Here is a 21177-nt window from a genome sequence, read left to right on the forward strand (position 1 = left end):
AATTTATTTCGCTTACAAGATTTGTCGGACTTACATTAACGCAGTATATCGCTGCATGCTATCCGTCGTTTCGCCGCTTGGCTGGTGAGTCACGATGCGGTAGGTCGGTGTCTTCTCCAATTACGTCGCTATCGCTGTTGCGCTGTCCGATGGCGGAGCTCTGGCTCAATGACTGTCTTCTTTGCTGGATCTCGGATCCGCAGATCAGCTGAATGGCTCGGCTGCGTTGTGCAGGATCTTTGGCGAGTTTCGCTCTGATCGGCTTCCGCTCTTTTTTTTTTGACTGTCCTCTTCTTGGCTTTGTGTCCGTTTGTCCGTTAGGGAGTATTTTTCTTTTAGGTTTTTTTTTACAGTGGATCCCACCGCTGCCACCAGATTTGTTGTGGCCCTTATTGGATAGAAGGACACAGGTATTTGGGATCGTCCGTCGATACTCCTCGGGTCAGGTTTCTTGAGAGATTGTAGCCGATTGTCGTATAACAATGTGTATATATTTTCTATCTTGATTACACTGAGTTACACTGACTTAATTCGTTATACCCATGACAAATATAAAAGGATGAGCAACATACGTTCGTCGCTGTATAATGTGTAGCAAAGCCCGTTCGTTGTCTGTACCTCAGTGTTTATATACACCGATTTTTTGTGTGTAACCGGGGAGAGTACTTCCTAGTCACTGGCCTTTTGCTCTTGCTTAGCCAGCAATTGCTAGCTATGCAGATTCCACCCCAAAATCAGGAGATTTTGGGTGTTGTTTATTAAGCAATCGGGTGGTGCGCGAGGTGTCATTTGACACCTTATATCGCTTGCGACATTTCTTGTGAGTACATCACACTCACAACAGCATTATTTTGCATTATTATGCATTATTATTTTTAGACGGGATAACGTTTAAAAACATTTAAATAACATCTAATAAATGTTTTTAAAATATTTTAATAATATTAACCCACTAAACATGAAACATACATGAAATATTTCAAATTGTCTCATACAGGTATCAAAAAATACATTCTACTTGTATGTTTATGAGATAATTCATTAACATTTTTATAGAAACATTTTATAATTGCTTATATCGTAAACGTTTCAAAAGTAATGTTACAATTAATACATATTCTAAACGTTTCACAGTTGCAATATACAATATGTTAATTTTGATACATTTATTTTACTTTTATTTTGTAGATATTACTGAAACATAATTTCGAAATATTTAAAATACGTGCCACATGCGCACATGCATCCCAGGTAGCATATGTTCGTTTTATAAACGTTTTCTAAACGTATTTAATGTTTTTTAACCATCAAGCATCAATAAAAAACGTCTCAACGGAAACGTTTTTAAAACCATAGTTTAAGAAATGTATTTTTCACGTTTTTATAGATAGAATAAAAATTAATTTTTTAATTGAAAATTATATATATATATATATATATATATATATATATATATATTTATATATAGAGAGAAAGAAAAGATAATATTATGGCTACCCAATTGCGCACGCGCGTGTATGTGTGTAAAACATTTTTTAAATAAATATGTGCAACAAATCAATTCAATCTTATATGGTCGCAATAGCCGCGCTGTAGTTTGCGGACCGCCAATAGGGAACGACGCACACGGCACCTTTCTCGTAATGCAATTTACACTCCAAAGGCTACATAAGCAGACCACCCACAATGACACAAAACGGATCAATCTATGCTATTATAATAAGCTCTCGGGGCCTATATCGTATTTTTTATTGCCTTTTGAAGACATACATATATATATAAGTAAAAAAGTGCAAAGAGAAAAGTTATATTTGTGGCGAAAAGTTTTTCTTGAGAAAAAAAACGCGCGCGCGCGTAAATGCATTATTTTATTAAATCTGTAAAAACATAAATTTTATAAAATAAAGGAAAAAATCAATCTAATCGAAACTATCAAAATGGATCTCATATAAGATATTTATGATATCGCTATGAATATTATTATAGTAATATATCACATTAACATTTAAATACTGTTTTTAAAAAATGTTTATGATATAATATCAAGAAATATTTCTATAACGTTTCAAGTATCTGAATACGGACATTAACTGTTTATGTTACATTTTTAAAACATTTCAGTATGAGTCTTTGAAACATTTCATGTTTCAGAAGAACATCTATGAAACATATTAAATACGTTTTTTTGTATAGTGGGAAGACAACAATAATATTAAGTAACATTTAAAAAATATTTATAAAACATTAAGTTATAATGTTAAGAAATTTCTCTAAAATTAACGTTTCAAAAACGTTGATTAATGTTTCTTGCTTACTGGGTAATCTTTTTGAGGTTTATAATAGAAGAACAGTTAATTAAGCAATTTTTTTATTTGAAAAATTGTTCAATTTACTGTTCTATTATAAATCTTAAAAAATGCAATTAATTGGCTATAAATATTAATGCTAGGAAATTCATATATATGTATTTATTAATATTATTGCTTTTGACAATAACTAAAATACTGCTGCCTAATAAAAATAATACTACTTATATAATAGAATAATGTGTATATAAGTTTTTATTTCTTTATATAAAATGTAATAATAATTTTCTAATTTTCTACTATGCTTCTAATATATTTTAATAGATAAACTTTAAGAATATATAAAAATATTCAAGAGAAATAAGAAAAAAATTCATTGCAATTGCATAAATTCACAATTTTTTATTCGAATTTTGGATGCAAAAAGATGATAAAGTTACACAAATTGCAACAAATTTCTTTTTATCTCTCCTTGTCTTTATATATTCTCAAAGTTTATCTACTAAATTTGAAGTTTTATGCATATTTATAGAAACGCATTTCAATACTTCAAATACATTGCACCGTAACATTGCAGTAGCCTTACATTGTAATATTCTCAGGACGAACATTTCAGCGTTGCCGCAAGCTTGCAGTAACATTGCAGAAACATTTCGCAACGTCCATGCAATATTACAATATTTCAATGTAAGGTTTCTGCAATGTTTTTGTAATCTTTTGGTGCTACATGAGATCATTGTTTTCATATTATTGACGTCAATAATATGAAAATAATGACGTATTTTTGACGTCAATATATGACGTCATTAAGATGAGACAAATGTACGTCAGTTTTATGATATTTAGATGTCATTTTATGACGTCTGCTTCGTCATAAAAATGACCAAATAATGACGTCAATTATACGACACCTTGCTACCTGGAGAATTTGATGCAACAATGAAAAAAGAACATTGCATCTACGTGAATAACTTGTAAAAAAACCTGCATCTACATAATTTATGTAAATCACGTTGATTCCACGCGGATGTCACATAACTGTTTTATTGGGAATCCTCGTAATATATACGTACTCTCTAAATTCCTTGGAGTGAAACGTAACTCCAAAAGAATGGAATTTCACTCTAAGCGAATGAAAATACGGCCACTCGAAATGGAGTGACATCTCACTTCTTATAAGAATGAATTTTTCGCTCGATAAGTTATCTTTATTTTTGACTAGAGTGAAGGTCACTTTTCTTGTAGCGAATTATTCACCCAATTAAAATGAACAAATTATAAATGTAATATGTGGCGGTCCTCTTCCATATCAAGCAGAAAGCTAATTTTGCTTGTCTTAATCGTGCTGCGGGTGGTCTTTATGTAGCGCGTCGGCTGCACCTTACTCCCGAAAGAGTTAAACCGTCTGTCGACGGCGCCGTGCTTTAACTGGCGGACGAGCGCGCGGCGTTTCTCGAAATATCTATGTAAATTCCCTATAAATATTTCTTAACAGATATATTCACAGAAAATCTAATAGACATTTCGAAGATAAAAAAATTCGATGCAGTAATGAAAAAAGAATATTGCATCCATGTGGAAAACTTGTGGAAAAACAGGCACCTACATAATCCATGTAAATCACGTAGATTCCACGTGGATATCACATAACTGTTTTATTGGTGATAGTGACTAGATAGTCATTGCATCACAAAAACTGATTATAAAAATATAGCTAGTAACTAATCAGTGATAAGTTATAAGTTTTAATCTAGCCGATACTATCTTGGTGCTAGGTTTTAAACCACATCGATTAGATTAATTTCTACTCGGGTTGTTTCAATATTGCATCTTATTAAATATTGCGAATCTAATGTGTTGAATTTGAAAATTGACATTAAAAAAATATATATACTTACACCCCACTACCATTTTCACAAAACTTGCGACCATTTCGATTGGACTCCATGGCTAAAGTTGAATTCAACAGACTAGATCTTTTACTTCTACCATGTTTCTCTTCTTCATCCGTATCAACGCTACGAAAGATTGATTCTTAGCTTGATACGTCGAATTATCAAGGTAAAAATTATACATGATAAATTAATTTTCTAGTTTTCACTTATTATTGTTAACAGAAAAATATATATTGTGTATATTTATTTTAAAAATTGTAACGGCGAAAATATATGAAAAAGCGTTATAAATACAGAGAAAACAATTTTACTCAATTATTTAAAAATTTAGCTAAATAAGAGTATAAAAATAATTTTGTTAGTCTACATTATCTCAAAATAATTATTGAAGAACGTTCGAATATAATGTTGATATTCTAGCAATCAACTTTATTGAACTAAATAATTATTTATCTTACACAATTATTATAATAGTTTAACAAAATTATTTTCAGATTTATCTAAATTTTTAGTTACCTCCTTTAGTTACCCTCTTTACCAAAATTGATTTTTTTTTTTGTATACTTTGAGTTTAATTTATAGAAAATTGCATTTGGTATATCTGTTATATAAGAGCGCTTTGGCCTACTCTGTTGAAAAGATGGACATCCAAATGGCTATTCACATATATGTGGATTCCCATGGATTTTAGATGGTTTTGTATGGATTTTCTATGGTTGTCCATACAAAACCATCTAAAATTCATGGAAATCCACATACATGTGAATAACTATCCGGATTTCCATCTGATTTTTTTAACGGGGTACTTACGAATTTTGTGACAATGGATGCACTTTGGCGACTTTTGGTAGCGAATCGTCAGCCTTGAGAATCGGTAACGCCTTGCTCAGGAATTTAAGAGTATGGTTCTTTATCAGGGCGCTGCAAAAATAATTTACAAATGACTAATTTAGTAAGATCATTTTATAATATCACGATCTAAATAAATATTGATTTTACTTAATTTATTATTCACTTACAAAGGATACGATGAGCCGTTTACATATTGATTCATTGGATTCCGCGGAATGTAGCCTTTGTTCAAATCTCCGCAGATATTATATATCGAAACGAATCCTTTTTCATGCTTATTGCTATCTAAAAAAACAATATAAATGGCGAATGTAAAATATGTTAATGATAATGTTGGTATAGAGAATCATTAGTTTGAAGCCAATATTACATAATAATTTCTTTAAAAAATACAAACTTGAACCGTTTAATTAATAAATACAGATCCACTTTCTTGTATAAAATAGCAGATAAAATGTTAAACGCTATTATAAAAGAATGCTGAAGTGTTGATATAACGGTTTTGATATAATTGATTTGATATAAATAATTAGCTTTAATCTTAGATTTCATTTTACTCATCATATTCCGGACCTACCATGACATTCTTTATCACTGTCAATGTAGGGCGGTGGCCGAACTCTAGGTGGTTCCGCGTTCGGTGATTCGACAAACGCATAATATCCCTCTGGAGGTTCATCTGTTCGCATAGACTCGTCATTAATAACCGATTTAGTATTTTTGGATTTTTCTTCGGCGTATGATGATGCACACAAAAGTATCATCTGAAGGACAATAATATTTTGTTTGTACAAAATAAAAAATTACACACTCACACACACGCAAAGTATATATATGGATAATTTAAAATGCTATAAAATTGTCCCCTCACACACACACACACACAAACACACACACACACACACACACACACACACACACACAGAGTGTAATATGCGCACGCGCATATTAAGTAGTTATATAGATGAGGGTATCGCAAACATCTCTTACTATTCCGCTTAAGAATTTCAATTTGCTTTATAAAAAGATTAATTATTTTAATTATATATTTACTAAAAATTGACTACATTAATTGAGAAAATCTTTAAAGAAAATTTAATTTTTTTATATTTTAACTACAATGTACTTGAGTTAATTTTGTTTAAGAAATTAGAAAAAAGATTTAAATATTACATAAATATCTAAATGTTATTATAATATGTATGTATAATATATGTATATCATTTTTTTATTTTGTAACCGATTTATACCCGAGTAGAAATTCATCTTGTTTTTAACCAGTAACTGGACAAAATTTCTGGTTACTAGCTATTTATTTCTGGTTACTAGCTTTTTTTATTTTTATATAAAATCTTTGATATAATCGTGGATAACGGCTAACAGATATTACGTTCCATCGTGTCGGCATCAGTGATGATTACGAGATATTCTTTCGTAGTTACCGAGGTATGCTAACGGTACACGGTCCACGGTCCACGTTTCTCGCTGCGGGCTGTTCAGCCTATTTTATAACGTGCGTGTTACTCGAGCATTGCCCTACTAACCGAGGCATTATACCGTTCTACTGACGAATCTTCTTTTACACATTCAGAGATTAATAATTCTCTCTCTCTCTGTGTGTGTGTGTGTGTGTGTGTGTGTGTGTGTGTGTGTGTGTGTGTGTGTGTGTGTGTGTGTGTGTGTGTGTGTGTGTGTGTGTGTGTGTGTAAATTATGAAATTCTTTCTCGGCCTATAAGGAAAAATTTTGCATACCAAATACAATTTACTAATTGTATATCTTATTCTTTCCGAAAGGCAGAAAACATCAATTCAAATATAGCAAACCGATAAAATGATAAACTAATCGAGATGAAACGTATATAACAGTAACAAATCTCGAAAAACCTGTTGTCTCTTTTTAAATCTGTTGTTGTCTATCGATTAAATTGTATTATTGGTATCTATTCGTAGAATTATTCATATTTTGCGCAACTTTATTCTGAACGAATCCTAATTGCGCGATAGCTCGAATCTATTTCACTTCAAATATATTCAATACGTAAAGAAAGATGTAATTGTAAATTTTTTAAAGATATATATAAATGTGGCATTTGTATAATACGGGTTTCTTATTAGATTACAGATTAATAGAATTTTACAATTTTTAAAATAAGAATTCTTCCCGAAGCAAAAGGTGGATGTCCGTTCTACTTTCTTGTAGTAGATCCAAGCGTTAGGAAGTGCCGATACAGTTACGAGGACAATGACGTCTCCGAACCGGTATCGACAGAAACGGTAGACTCGATTTATTTAGCGAAGCACGACTGTAGATTGCTGACGAGTGCGCGATCCATTGCGAATTTGCTTCAAGAACGCGACTTGAAAATTATAATTTTTATAATGACATTACTGTATTGGCACTCTGTGGTAATTTTGTATCTGTTAGTTTTTTCAAAAAACTCTCTCTCACTCGAATTACTTTTATAAAAAATATACACGATAGTGATCACACAAAATACGTTGATTGTGCCTTTAAGTTTCCAAATAACCATCAAGGATTTAAAATCATTTTAAATCTGATTTCTTGCAATTTATTATAAATTAATGTAATTTATACAATGGTTTTTTATATATTTTTCTTACTTTTAATCGCGGATTTTTAATTTAAATGTTAAACTTAGAGAATGTTTGAGAATCTACGAGTTTATATGCAATAAATTTTTATTCTGAAAATACATTAAAATCTCTCTTCTTCATTCAATTAATTTGTAAAATACATATCTTTATTAGGATATCTAGAGTAATTTTTGGTTTTTTTTTTTTTATTATAAAAAGTAAACCACTCTGTGCCTAATAAAAAATAAAATGACGCATACGTATATAGAATTTTTAAGAATTAAGAAAATAGTTTTAAAGCATTTAGAGATGAAGAAAAATGCGAAAAGTTGGGGCGATCTACACAATTTGTTTAATTTAATTAATCTGTATTTTTAAAGAGTGAGTGATAAAAATGTTAAAAACTTACGACAAACGTGCGAAATTCCATGTTATTCCACTATAAAGATCAAAGAAAAAAGAAAAGAAATTTCTGTTTCACGATACGCAATACGCGACTATCAAGAGTTTTATCAAGACTATCTCGCGAGCCAGTCAGGCCTGTCTACCAGCCAACGGTCATAGCAAAACTGAATTTCTCGTCACCCGCATTGCACCGCTCAAGAGGCCCCATACCTTCACCTTGTATGTGTCATGCATGTACTTGACCGTCGTGCGGTAGAAGAACGGATGGAGGTATTGGATTTCGGTATTTGGTATTCGGTCCGTTAAAGACCACGAATGAATTACAATACATTGAATACGATCGATATTATGGTATAACTAAAATACAGAAATAATTTGCTGCAAAAAGATAAGACGAAGGTATATATGTATCGCTTTGTTCGGAAAGAAACTGATTTTAAAACATTTGCATTTTATACAAAGGAATTTTTAGTTAAAAAGTATGTAATTTTTTATTCTCTATTTACAATTTGATCAAATAAAATAATCAACTTTTGTTAAAGCATAAGACGTCAATGAAAGGAGCCGTCGTTAAATTAATTACAAATTAATAAACTTGTTACGTTTATGATTGTATGGACAATTGTTGTTTTGTGTGATTCATGAAATTTTTCAGTGTAAATTATATAAAATATGTATACTTTATTTAGATTTACACATTTAGATTTGTGAATGATTATATTGAGTCAAATGATAGAGAATAGATTTAACGTAAATAATCACGATCAATAAGTCACATTCAATTCTGTTTCATCCTTATGATAGATAAAAATGTCTTTCAACATCATGTTTGATCCATCATAGCGGAAATTGTAAACAGGCTTATCCAAGGGAAATCCGTACGGCTTGTTATCATATTTGTAGTTACCAAAGACGCGGGATATGTAAGGGATTAGTTCTCCTTCGACCGGGTTAATGTATGCAAAAATTTGGAAGGGCATTCCCTCTTTCTTGCCCTTGGGTAATAGCAGACGCTCAGGGAATCCATAGAGTCTTTCCGCGTATGAGAAAGAATCGGAACCATCCAAGGCCTTGAGTATCTTTTTGTATAATATCTCGCTCGATTCTGGATCAGGTATGGCGAAGAAGCAATCTTGACTATTTCGAACAATCTTATTTACTCCAGCGTTCACTGTAACGCAAAGTAGGAAATCAAATTAAAATCATGTCTACAGGTATCTTCTCATATTTGATTGTATAGGAAGTAATTAAATTGAAATACTAACGATCGACTATCCAGTTGTCCATTTCATAAAAGTATTTTGCGTATTCAGAAAAATCCAGTGGTTTGCGATGAATGTCATATTTTGGTCCGAGGAAAATGCGTATCACGGCTTTCATAGGTTTCTCAGCATTGATGGCAAAATGGAAACTGAACGGTTTATGATTGAGACGATATTGACGAACTTTGATCAATGTGTTCTCAGCCTCCTTTGCGTCATCGATTATCAAACCGTTGTTAATTGAGGTGTCGAATTGATCAAAATAGGTAATTAGTTTATCCACAACGAAGGACTCGATCTTCAATTCGGGATAAATGATTTCGTTCTTGTTGTATGGTTTTTGATGCATTTTGTATCTGAAAATCGTATATTCATATTATTGAACAGAGATTGTTACTTAAGTTTCATCACAAAATATTTGAAAAAACTTGAGACTCCTTAATACCTATAATAATAGAATAATATTCTTTTGTAGAAACGATAAAATGCAGGATCCCTTAGAGACGTGCTGTAAAACTCGAGAGCACTAGGTATAATCTGATACGGTGTTGACGGCTCCAAATTGTATCCAAAGATCTTTCTCGCAAAGTAATCAATACTGCCATAAAATTCGGGATTGCAAGAATCCATGTTGCCTTCGATAATATTACCAAGGATGTCGAGACCCTCGGGTGTGTAGATATTGATCATTTTGCCAGTTGCGTCTAAGACAAATCCGGAGTCAATTGCTGCCGATACTCGAGATTCCATATCTTCTATATTCTGAAAGTGATAAATTAATTAATGTTTAGCTTGCTGACTGTTCTTTGCAGTTGTAATAAAATGACCGATCTTATATTAGCAAGCATTTTTTTAGTCTAAGATATAAATATGTGCGCGATCAAACTTGTATTTTTAGTATATTAGTAGTAAGAGACTAAAATTAAACCGCACCTTTATGTATTTGTATTTATAGTAGGGAAATTTGCTCCAGTATGGTCTCTGTGGCATCGGTAATCCATTATGATAGGTCATTGTTGGATAGTATCCAACATAGAACTCATTGTGCCAATCGAAATCTTCAATTTTACCAATGTCATTAGACAACCGTTCCAAATAATAACGGGATAGCAACTGTTTGTGATTGTAAAGATAAATCATGCCGCGATCCTTCTGTATGCCAAATTTTTCGCCATTTAGCCAAAACGGATAGTTTAACCGCAAATAGAAGTAGTAAGCGTTCAGGCCAATATCCTCGGTGAAATAATTTATCTTGTGTTCTAGATCATATTCGCGCGACATGTACCATCCGGAATAATTTGCCGGAATGATGTAGGTGTCGTAGCCACCAAACTTCTTTGAATCTACATTAAACGTATATGTCCAAATTATTTATATACGATATATAGATCAAATTACTAAAAATCTATTAAATTAATTCGTTAGAATAAAATTTCTAATCATTGTATGTGTATTAATGAACAAAGAAAATTGAAAACAGTTGAATCATAACATATAAAAACTTTGTCCTATACCAAAAGTTTTTGAAAATAATATATATAATTAAAAAGAAAAAAATCATTATTTTCTGGAAATTGCTTGCATTTCTTTCAGTTTGTGACCAAAGATTCCAGTTTCTAGTGCAAGAAAATTAATAAAAGTAAACAAATTAAATTCAAACTTACCAAGTTTACCAAAGAGCTTTGCATGATGCGCTTTTTCGAGTACTTCAGAATTGAAAAATCCATACGGATACATTTCATAAGGAGGCGGTAGCTGAATGAATTTAGTATCATCACGGAATATAATTGCGGTATATAAGGCTTCGCCAAACTGCATTTCGTTTATGTAAATACGTGCCCATAGCGCCGTTTTATAAAAAATGTCAAAGTCTTTAGCATAATAGAATAGGTAAAATAGCGCCTCTGTTTCCTTTTGAAGTTTTGGATAATACAAGGAGTTGAGCTCGCCACGAGGAAGCATGTCATTTTTGTACAGATAGAGAAAATTCTTTACTGCAGACTGTAAAACAATTCAAACAAATTCAGATAGATATTTTGTAAGAGACGCTAAAGCATATATTGTATATATATATCATACAATATGGAATATATTTACAATATATATTGTATATATATTCCATCCTCTATATACTCCGAAAATTCACAAAATAATTTTTAAAAAACCATAAAATATGTATTTAATCATTTTGAGGGGCTACTCTTTTAAAAGAGTTGAATAGCTTCTCAAAATACTCGAATATGTGTTTTCATGTTTTTCATAATTTGATATAAGGATGAGGATTTTACAGACGGACTTTACAGCGATCTAATTATAGATATAGGATAATCATTAATGTAATAGTGAAAAACAATGATTCCGTATTTACCGTATTAGTATACGAGTCTATGTTAGCTTCGATGTTGTATGAACGACCTTCCTCGTACAATAAAGGATTCACAAGAGAGGGTTGCGAAATATAATAGAGAAGATTGTAGATTTTCTTCTGCTTAAGAAGGAACTCCTTGTCAGCGACCTTGATAGTAATGTAGTCAGCTACCACTAGACTAAAGTTGACGGCCGCGACAACGGCTAATACCGCCAGGAACTTCATTTTCCAAACTTTTCCTACACCTACCGCAGGCGAGACCAATTCTGGACAGCGCTCGACGCCGCGATCGTACTTTTATACACTTCGAGCGCGCAATCAAATCATGGGTCATAAGGGCATTGGACGAATCGTATTTGATATCGGATTGATGAGTTTTTTGCTCTCACTCATTTCGCTCGTTGACAGCGAATGCTAAGCATTATTTTTATCAATTTTATAATTTTTTATCAAATAGATTAATCGCGAATATAAAATTATAGTCGTTGTTATTCATCAATTAATCTTTAATTGCTTTAATACTTTAGTTTAATTTATGCATTTTTGATTATACAAGTATACAAGTTGCTAACTTGTAATTATTTCTTGTTGTGTGTTCCGACAAGATAACTTAGGTACTGTATCTGATAATAATGATACTCGATGTAACATATAAACGTCTTTTTTTATTTTTTGACACACACGGAAATGAAGAAAATTATTCGAAGTAGCAATATTGAGCAATTTATCACGTGTGTGTGTGTGTGTGTGTGTGTGTGTGTGTGTTATTATAATTTCTCTATAATTATGCTTTGTGTCGCATCGACAAATAAACGTTGGTTGTTAAAATGAAATATATCAGACTGAAAGATTTGTTCTCGTTGTAGAAGTCATTACACGGAATATCTTCAAACACAATCGAACCTAACAGATCGAACCTAACAGCAAAATTCTTTTGCGCAAATATTATCCAACGACTCGTCATTAAAGCGAGTCAAAATGTTTAAATTGCTTTTTTTTTAAAATAACATGGGATTAATTATAATTGTAAAAATATAAATATTTTTATCATGCACAACTTTTGATTCGAATCCAAATTAAAATCTTCTATATATCAAGTAATTTAATTAAATTTTAATGTTTACATCTTGCGCAATATACACTGAACCAAAACTATACATAAATTCCAATAAAATATTCATTCTACTAATGAAAAATTTATTAAAATTGGTCCAATAAATTATTTTATTATCATAATGATTTATTTATTGTAACAAAGAATAATTCGTTATATTAATAAATTTATTTATGACTAATAAAAAGGTTTAATGTAATATTTATACTATTAACAAAAAGTTGTATCGATGAATTTTAGTAAATAAACATCATACATTGATGCTATGAAGAATTTTTTTTCAGTGTAATTTGATAGATTTAATGGAATTCTTTTTTAAAATTATTTCTTCTGAAATTTATCTTTTTAAACTTTACATGAGACGCGATATATTTTACTAATAAGTAATTGCTTAGTAACTTACATTTATAAATAATTTAACATTAAAAAAATTAAATTTATTTATAAATATATATTTTTTTTTTGCGTAATAAATATATAAGTAAGTAAAATATTTCTGTCGTTCGGTTGGTATCTTCATGTCATGACGTTGGCTAATACATTAATAAAAGTTAAAAAGTTATGTAATAAAATATGTTAAATATATTTTATTTACCTATTCATATAAATATAATAATCTATATATAAGTTGCAAAAACTTTCTTTACAAGATTATTAAGAAATTTCTTTTACTTGATATATAGGGTATCGATAACTTTTTATCAACGTTTACAAGCAGCCCAGGTAGCAAGCCTACGTCATTTTGACGTCCCAAAATGGTCATATTTGGTCATATGTCGTCAAAATGACCATTTTTTTACATGACCTAAAATGGACGTCATGATGTGACGTCATTTCGTAGTCATATTTCAGTCATGATCTGACGATTATTTTCCCAGACAGCACGCATCCAAAATTGGGACATAAAGACGTCATTAAGACGTATTTTAGACACGGTCTAAAGCAGTGTCTACAATGAGATTTAAGGCGTAAGGCATAAGCATATTATATTTAACTTTAAGAAAACTTTTTTAAGAAAACATTTAGATATCTTGGAAATGATGTCAAAATGGTAACATTTATCAGAGACGTCTACTAAGAGCGGTCTTTGAGATATCTCATTGAAGAATTTCATTTAAGTTTCTTGAAAATGTTATCCTTTATTATTAAGGTTATGGAAAAAGATAAATTTAACAATGAAATTAATAAGTAAATAAATTAATGCTATTTATTTTTAATATGTTTTGCAAAATTTAATTGCTTTTATAAAAAATAATATAATTGCGTCAGTTTATAACATATAGGTATATGTAGACAATAACAAGTACCCATATCGATGAGTCAAATTGGCGTAGCAGCTAGAGGACAAGGTTCGTAATCCTAATAAGGTCCCGGGTTCAAACCTACTAGCGGCAAGTAAGAATAAAATAAAATAATATAATTTAAATTTAACTAATTAATAAAAATTTGTCCTAAATTTAGTATGTGCTATTGATAAAAATAATTTTAAAAAAATGTAATTTTTATTTTAGTTTATTTTTCTTTAGTTGCAGTTTAAAGATATCCGATTTAAGAAATCTTTTAGATATCAGTTTCATGATATCTTTCTGTTCTCAAAAAACGACGCATTGGTTAACATTCTGACATTATATGTTATCTTTTAAAAGTCTCTTTATGTTATTATTTTCAGAAACAGGATATCTCTTAGAGATCTTTTTGACAACATATTGTTCACGTCATTCCATGACGTCAAAATACGGTACATTTCATGACGTCAGGAATTTGTGACATTCGACCGTCATTTTAACGTCATAAAGGCGTCATTTCATGACGTCAAGAATAGTCAGTAAATGACCATTTTGAGACGTCAAAATGACGTGAGCTTGCTACTTGGGAGGTAGAGCGCATTAAACTGAACAGAAAAATCTTTTACCTTTTTGCAATTTTCGCAATAGTTGATGAGTTATTGATTACACAGGTACACAAAAAAAGTGATGTTTCTTTTTGAAATTAGGAAAAAATGAGCCAATTCGGCAATTCTGACCTTAGATTTGAATTCAGCGAATCAAAATACATAAGAATTGACTAGTCTGGTCCGCCAGACCAACCATTTTTTTGTGTGCTGTGTAATCAACAACTTATTAACTATTGCGAAAATTGCAAAACGGTAAAGGATTTTTCTGTTCAGTTTAATGCGCTCTACCTGCTTGTAAACGCTCTTCTTTCCCCATCACACACACACACACACACACACACACACACACACACACACACACACACACACACACACACACACACACACACACACACAACTATATATATCGCACATAAGGATAAATAAATTAAAACAAACGAATAATTGCGAATAATTGTTTTATGCTTTAATTTTTGTTAGTAAATGTGCCAATTGCATACTTAGAAATTTTGATGATGGTGTATGTACATACATATTCATGTGTGCAGCACGATTAGTGCGTTCCATTTGTCGACGGTAAAAATTTTATATTATAACCTAACAGTTGTGTCTAAATGATAAACAAAGAATAAAAAAGGTGATTAATTAAGTTTGCCGTCTGAAAGCATCATATCTGAATGCATTCGTAGAATATTTAATAATCTTCAGAGGTCCTCGTTTTATGACCCATGATAAGCCCGAGTTGTGCGGTGTTTTGTTCTTATGACGAGGCTAGCATAAGAGTTAATAATTATTTGTCTTTCTTTGATGATACTAAACATATATATATATATAAATTAATCCACAAACTGAATAGGTTATAGATTCAAACTATGTCGGGTATATGGTTACGTATTTTAAACATAATTATAATTGTTATTTGTCCGGTTTTTATACAATATCCATTTAGATTTAATCCTAACGAATAAACTTGAATCTTTTAACGGTAAATATGTCGCATAACGCCCCTACCTCCGATTTCCATAAAACTTGGTAAATTTGTGTATTTCGGTGCGTAGAACACGAATCTGCAAGGTAAAATTGTCGGTCGCAACTAGGAAAAAAGTTATTAAGTACTAAAGTTGACAGTTGCGTGGTTAGGATTTCTGTCATATCGACATGATGTAGACGCATCTGACTATGCGCAAGGACATAAAAGTGCATGAAATTACAGCAATGGAGGACTTTACTCTGCTTGCAATGTACATGGATTGCATTTGGTCCGTGCGCACGTGCAGTGTGCGCATGTGCAGTGTGCGCATTTGGTCCGTGTGCATTTGGTTTGTGTCCGTTTCGCACTGTGTCCGTTTCGCTCTGTGCGCATTTGGTCTGTGTCCGTTTGTTACTGTGTCCGTTTGTTACTGTGTTTGTTTATTACTGTGTCCGTTTGATCTGTGTCCGTTTGTTAATGTGTCCGTTTCACTCAGCCTGCTGTGTCCGTTTATTACTGTGCGCATCTGGGACGCTCCCGTTATTGTCTACATATACCTATATGCTATAAACTGACGGAATTATATTATTTTTTATAAAAGCAATTAAATTTTGCAAAACATTAAAAATAAATAGCATTAATTTATTTACTTATTAATTTCATTGTTAAATTTATCTTTTTCCATAACTTTAATAATTTGATGGAAATTGCGATCTATTTAGCACTAATACTTCGAAGCGTCCAAATGGTTAATTAGATAGTTAACTATATAGATCATACATTCTAAGAAAAATTATAGTACATTTATTATCCTGTTTTTGTACAGTACATGATGAATTTAGATTTTGTGGATTTTTTGTGCGCAGTAATTGTAGACAAACCGTTATTTTTAAAAACATTATCTTTATGATAATTTTTTTTAATATCTCTCTTTCAGGATGTTATAGCTCTAGTTTACACCGAGCACTTGGTACGCGTATCAAGTAGTGAATTTAAGCTGATCAGCTAATGATTAAACACATTCTCTAGTTATTTACTATTTGATACGCGTACCAAGTGCTTGGTGTAAACTAGGTAATAGGCTGCGTTCCGATATTTACTGTTAGTACTGAAAATCTACAGTATATGTGACGTAAACTATAGATTTTCAGTACTAGCAGTGAATATCGGAACGCAGCCATAGTGTTATCTGATTTCTGAGTCAACTACGACGCGCATGGACGACTCAAAAATCGAACAGCATTGTGATATCTTTTATGAGACAATAAGCTGATATCGTTTAGCTGATATCATAAGAATAACATTTTCAATGAGATATCTCAAAGACCGCTCTTAGTAGACGTCTTTGATAAATGTTATTATTTTGACATCATTTCCAAGATATCTAAATGTTTTCTTAAAAAAGTTCTCTTAGGCCAGTATTCAAAGTCGGATCTTAAATTTAAGATCATCTTAAGTACTGTCTTAAGATGCCATCAGCCAATCACAGAGCTGTATTAGCATCTTAAGATATTACTTGAGACGATCTTGAAATAAGATTCGACTATGAATACTAGCCTTAAAGTTGAATCTAATATGCTGATATAATATACTTATGCCTTACGCCTTAAATCTCATTGTAGACACCACTTTAGACCGTGTCTAAAATACGTCTTAATGACGTCTTTATGTCCCGATCTTGGATGCGTGCTGTCTGGGGAAATAATCGTCAGATCATGACTGAAATATGATTTCAAAATGACGTCACATCATGACGTCAATTTTAGGCCATGTAAAAAAATGGTCATTTTGACGACATATGACCAGATATGACCATTTTGGGACGTCAAAATGACGTGGGCTTGCTACCTGGGAAGTAACGAAGTAGAAACTGTTAAAATAAATATTGATGTTAGCCAACAAGTAAAGAATGCTCAAATAGATCGAGAAATCTATATTAATGTTAATGGTATATATGTTAAAACATATGAAAGATATGGAGGAGCATGAAATAATTAAATTAAAATCAGGAAATAAAAGATTTAATGGTTTGTTTGTAGGTTCAATCAAAGTATCATGTAAAATTAGTAATAGCATAATAGATAAAAACAAAGATAGAAACTGTGTAAGAATTATTACATGGTGTAAAAAGAATAAAATTATACCGCTAAAAATAGAGATGTACAAAGCCAATTTAGCTATTATAGATTTTAAAAATATTAAAGAAGCAAATAAATTTTTGGATATGTCTAAAAATAATTCTGAAAAATTTTTCATTTCTTTTATTAAAAAAAAATCTACAACATGCAGGGGAGTAATTACGGATTGGCCATTTAGTATTCGGGATTTATGGGACAATTTAATTAAAAAGGAGGACATCACAAAAATGGAACAAATGTCCAAACGAATTTAGGACCAGAAAGCTAATAAATTTATCGTGAAACCTATAAACAATATAATAATAACTATGAAAGGAAATAAAATTAAAGATAATATTAAAGTATATAAGGATATTACTTATAATTTAAGAATTAGGCCCTACGTAGAATCCGTTACACAATGTTTTCAATGTTTTGGATATGGACATAAAAAATTTCAATATAAAAAGGACATTAAATGCGTTAATTGCGGTGAATTGGCCCATGGTCTTTGTTCAAAGTTAATTTTTTGTTGTAATTGTGGTGGGAATCATAAGTCAAATTCTAAAATCTGTCCTATTTATCGGATAAATCGCGAATATAAAGTAATAATGGCCTATAATAACTGTTCATTTTACGAAGCGAAACGTATTTTGAAGGGTGAAGATGTATCCACACAATATACCCACACAGCACACTTTATCCTGAGGATATCCCAAATTATCCCAGACAGACGAAGGCGATCCCACGGATATCTCAATGAGTAGCTCCCGGGATATCCTACAAAAATATCTTAAAATATCGTAAAATATCTTAAGATATCATATGATATCCCATTAATAATTTCGATATCCCCCAAAAATATCTTAAAATATTATAAGATATTGTAAGATATTCTATAATATCTTACGATATCCTATTACATCCAGATAATATCCCATCATATCTTTCATCTCTACAATTAATAGAGCGTAAATCAAATGTAAAGGAAAAGTGAATTATAATGTAATAGAAGAGTGACAAAAGCGTTAATTAAATCTCTAAGAAACGGAAATTAAAACAGAACATAAAGAAAGTACACTTATCGAAACAATGTGATATATATTAATAATACTAAAAAATTATAAAAAATGACATTAAAAAATTTTTTTAATTTTATACAAACAGAACAAAAATAAACTTTTTAATAAGTTATTCCACATGCTATTTTGCACGCATATGTAAAAATGAATGAAAAACTAAAACTTCATATTTATTCATAGAAATATAAAGTTAACTATACATATTTCATCCTTCTGATAACATCTATTGTAATGATCTATAACAAATATGTATGCATAGACAAGAAGTGTTCATGGATTATCACGTGGCGTTGAAATGCGTACGGTCTTCGAAGTCAAGCAACGTCGGCGATGGTTGACACTTGGATGGGTGACCGTTTTTTCAGATATAGAGATTAAACATGTTTTAACGGGTTCGACTGCAGTGACTTGGCTGAAACATGTTGTTATAGTCTTCTTCCTCTTACAAGATTACCGTAAAAATAATTAGAATTTTTTATTTCTTGTTCAAGTTTTTTTCAATTCTTAGAAACTCTCAAAAATACTTAGAAATATTCAAAAATTTTCTAAATTAATCAAAATTTTTCATTTTTAAAGTTTTTCCGAGAAACGTTGCAATTCTTATAAAAAATCGGAATATTTATCAGAAATCCTGAAAAAAATTTTAAAAATTGTGACAAATTTTTTCACTAGGGTATATTACGATATCTCAGAAAATTTCTTGGACATCCTCTGGATATCGTTTGAGATATCTACAGGATGTCAAATCGGTGGACATTTGTGCATCCCTTGGATATCGCAGACAGTCCACGGATATCCAACGATATTGCGATATCCCAAAATGACATCCCAGGGACATCCCTGGATGTCGGATATCCTAGGATAAAGTGTGCTGTGTGGGAAGAGTAGCAAAGAATCTTATTGTGTGCCGTTAACTTTGCCTCTGTCTGATTGATCAATTTGCTAATATATTCCACCACAAATTCTCCTTTAACGAGAATGATGATGATGCTTATCAAAAATGATGGTGATCGGCCGACGCTCGCTTGCTCTGACCTACGTGAACAGAACGGTTAATATGTGTACTCGATAGCAGCGACGAATTCTAGACGTATAATTACAGATGGTAATAGACGACGGCGAAGTGTACGCGGATTATGACGAAAGTTTCGATAAAGAACAGCAACGAGATTAGAGATTGCAGCAACGGGAACAATCAGATCCTACGAGTAAGCGTCGGCCGAGCACCATCATTTTCGTTAAAAGTGAGTTTGTGATGGAATATATTGGCGAATTGATCAACCAGGTAGAGGCAAAGCCAATAGCACACAATAAGATTTTATACAGTCTACTCTGTAGCCTATGTATATGTGTGTGTGTGTGTGTGTGTGTGTGTGTGTGTGTGTGTGTGTGTGTGTGTGTGTGTGTGTGTGTAAAATTGTTTAATGTATAATCTATCGAAAGAATAATAAAATTTGTTAAATAAATGTTTATATTTATATATTTTATTCTATTTTTACTTTTTTATTTAATGTAAAATTTAATTTTGAATGCCGCTTTTTATCACGTCCATAGGACATCCATAGAACGTCCATCGGACATATTTTACGGATATAGCATGTCCACCAGTTTCATAAACCAATATCCCATGGACGTCCATAGAATGTCCAAAGGAAGTAAAACGGATGTCCTGTGGATATCCTCAATTTCCGTTAAGGACATTTTATGGATGTTGTTAGGATATCCGTGTACTATCTGGGAACTAACAAGCACGTTACATGTAACTTTGTGTTTGCTGGGACTAGTTGGGCTCGGAAGAGGGGTAAAAACGTTACGGTGCTACTTGATGTCATAGAATTTATACTAATGGAAGGGGAAAAGAAGCCGTAAAAGTGTGTCTAAGAAGTGAGACAGAAAACTAGTTCTGTCTTATACCTACAAATACAATCTCAGGCCTGTTCTTTGTTGTTGTACTGCTGCACTGGTGCAATAAATTAAAATGAGACAAATATATTTTTTCTCATTCTAACTTATTGCACCAGTACAGCAGTACAGCTACCAAGAACAAGCCTTTCGTTTCGGCCGCTCATGCGCATTATGAGAATAAGTTATGAAATGAGACAGAAAACTAGTTCTGTCTCATTTCATGTCAAGTCATGTTCTACCTATCCTTGTCGCACAAATGTTGGACACAGTTTCGGCATACGGACGGTATACGCTATTCCCCTTCCATTAGTATAAGTTCTATGCTTGATGTACCTTGACAGTTTTGCGCACGCACCGAAGTCGCTCCCGCTACCGCACGCTCCACGCGTGTCTACTAGTCATGTGCCACGC

General features: G+C 31.8%; 3 protein-coding genes across 3 annotated transcripts in view; 1 reads left to right on the forward strand and 2 right to left on the reverse strand.

Moving 5' to 3' along the window:
• Positions 1–8520, reverse strand: part of LOC105832513 — a 62709-nt gene extending 54189 nt beyond the window's left edge. The window contains exons 1-5 of the mRNA XM_036283846.1: positions 8059–8520; positions 5631–5817; positions 5221–5338; positions 5012–5122; positions 4205–4324 (exon numbers count right to left, since the gene is read on the reverse strand). Of these exons, the coding sequence (XP_036139739.1) occupies positions 4205–4324; positions 5012–5122; positions 5221–5338; positions 5631–5817; positions 8059–8079 (557 nt within the window). The 5' untranslated portion in view covers positions 8080–8520. The remainder of the gene's footprint in view (positions 1–4204; positions 4325–5011; positions 5123–5220; positions 5339–5630; positions 5818–8058) is intronic.
• The window catches only part of LOC118644709, a 159994-nt gene that overhangs the window by 68168 nt on the left and 70649 nt on the right, over positions 1–21177 (forward strand). The gene's annotated exons all lie outside the window — the stretch shown is intronic.
• Positions 8716–11909, reverse strand: LOC105832512 (hexamerin). The gene is made up of 6 exons (XM_012673546.3): positions 11685–11909; positions 10981–11317; positions 10250–10659; positions 9762–10078; positions 9320–9672; positions 8716–9225 (listed from the first exon to the last, which is right to left on the reverse strand). Exons 1-6 carry the CDS (start codon positions 11907–11909, stop codon positions 8819–8821), a joined length of 2049 nt encoding a protein of 682 aa, XP_012529000.1. The 3' UTR covers positions 8716–8818.

The sequence above is a fragment of the Monomorium pharaonis genome, chromosome 3, assembly GCF_013373865.1.
Source record: "Monomorium pharaonis isolate MP-MQ-018 chromosome 3, ASM1337386v2, whole genome shotgun sequence".
NCBI lineage: Eukaryota > Metazoa > Arthropoda > Insecta > Hymenoptera > Formicidae > Monomorium > Monomorium pharaonis.

Coding starts and splice junctions, on each gene's coding strand:
- LOC105832512 (XM_012673546.3), bottom strand. CDS start 11,909: ATGAAGTTCCTGGCGGTATTAGCCGTTGTCGCGGCCGTCAACTTTAGT. Junction 9,673..9,761: donor ATATTATTCTATTATTATAG/GTATTAAGGAGT, acceptor TACGATTTTCAG/ATACAAAATGCATCAAAAAC. Junction 9,226..9,319: donor GGACAACTGGATAGTCGATC/GTTAGTATTTCA, acceptor TTTGCGTTACAG/TGAACGCTGGAGTAAATAAG.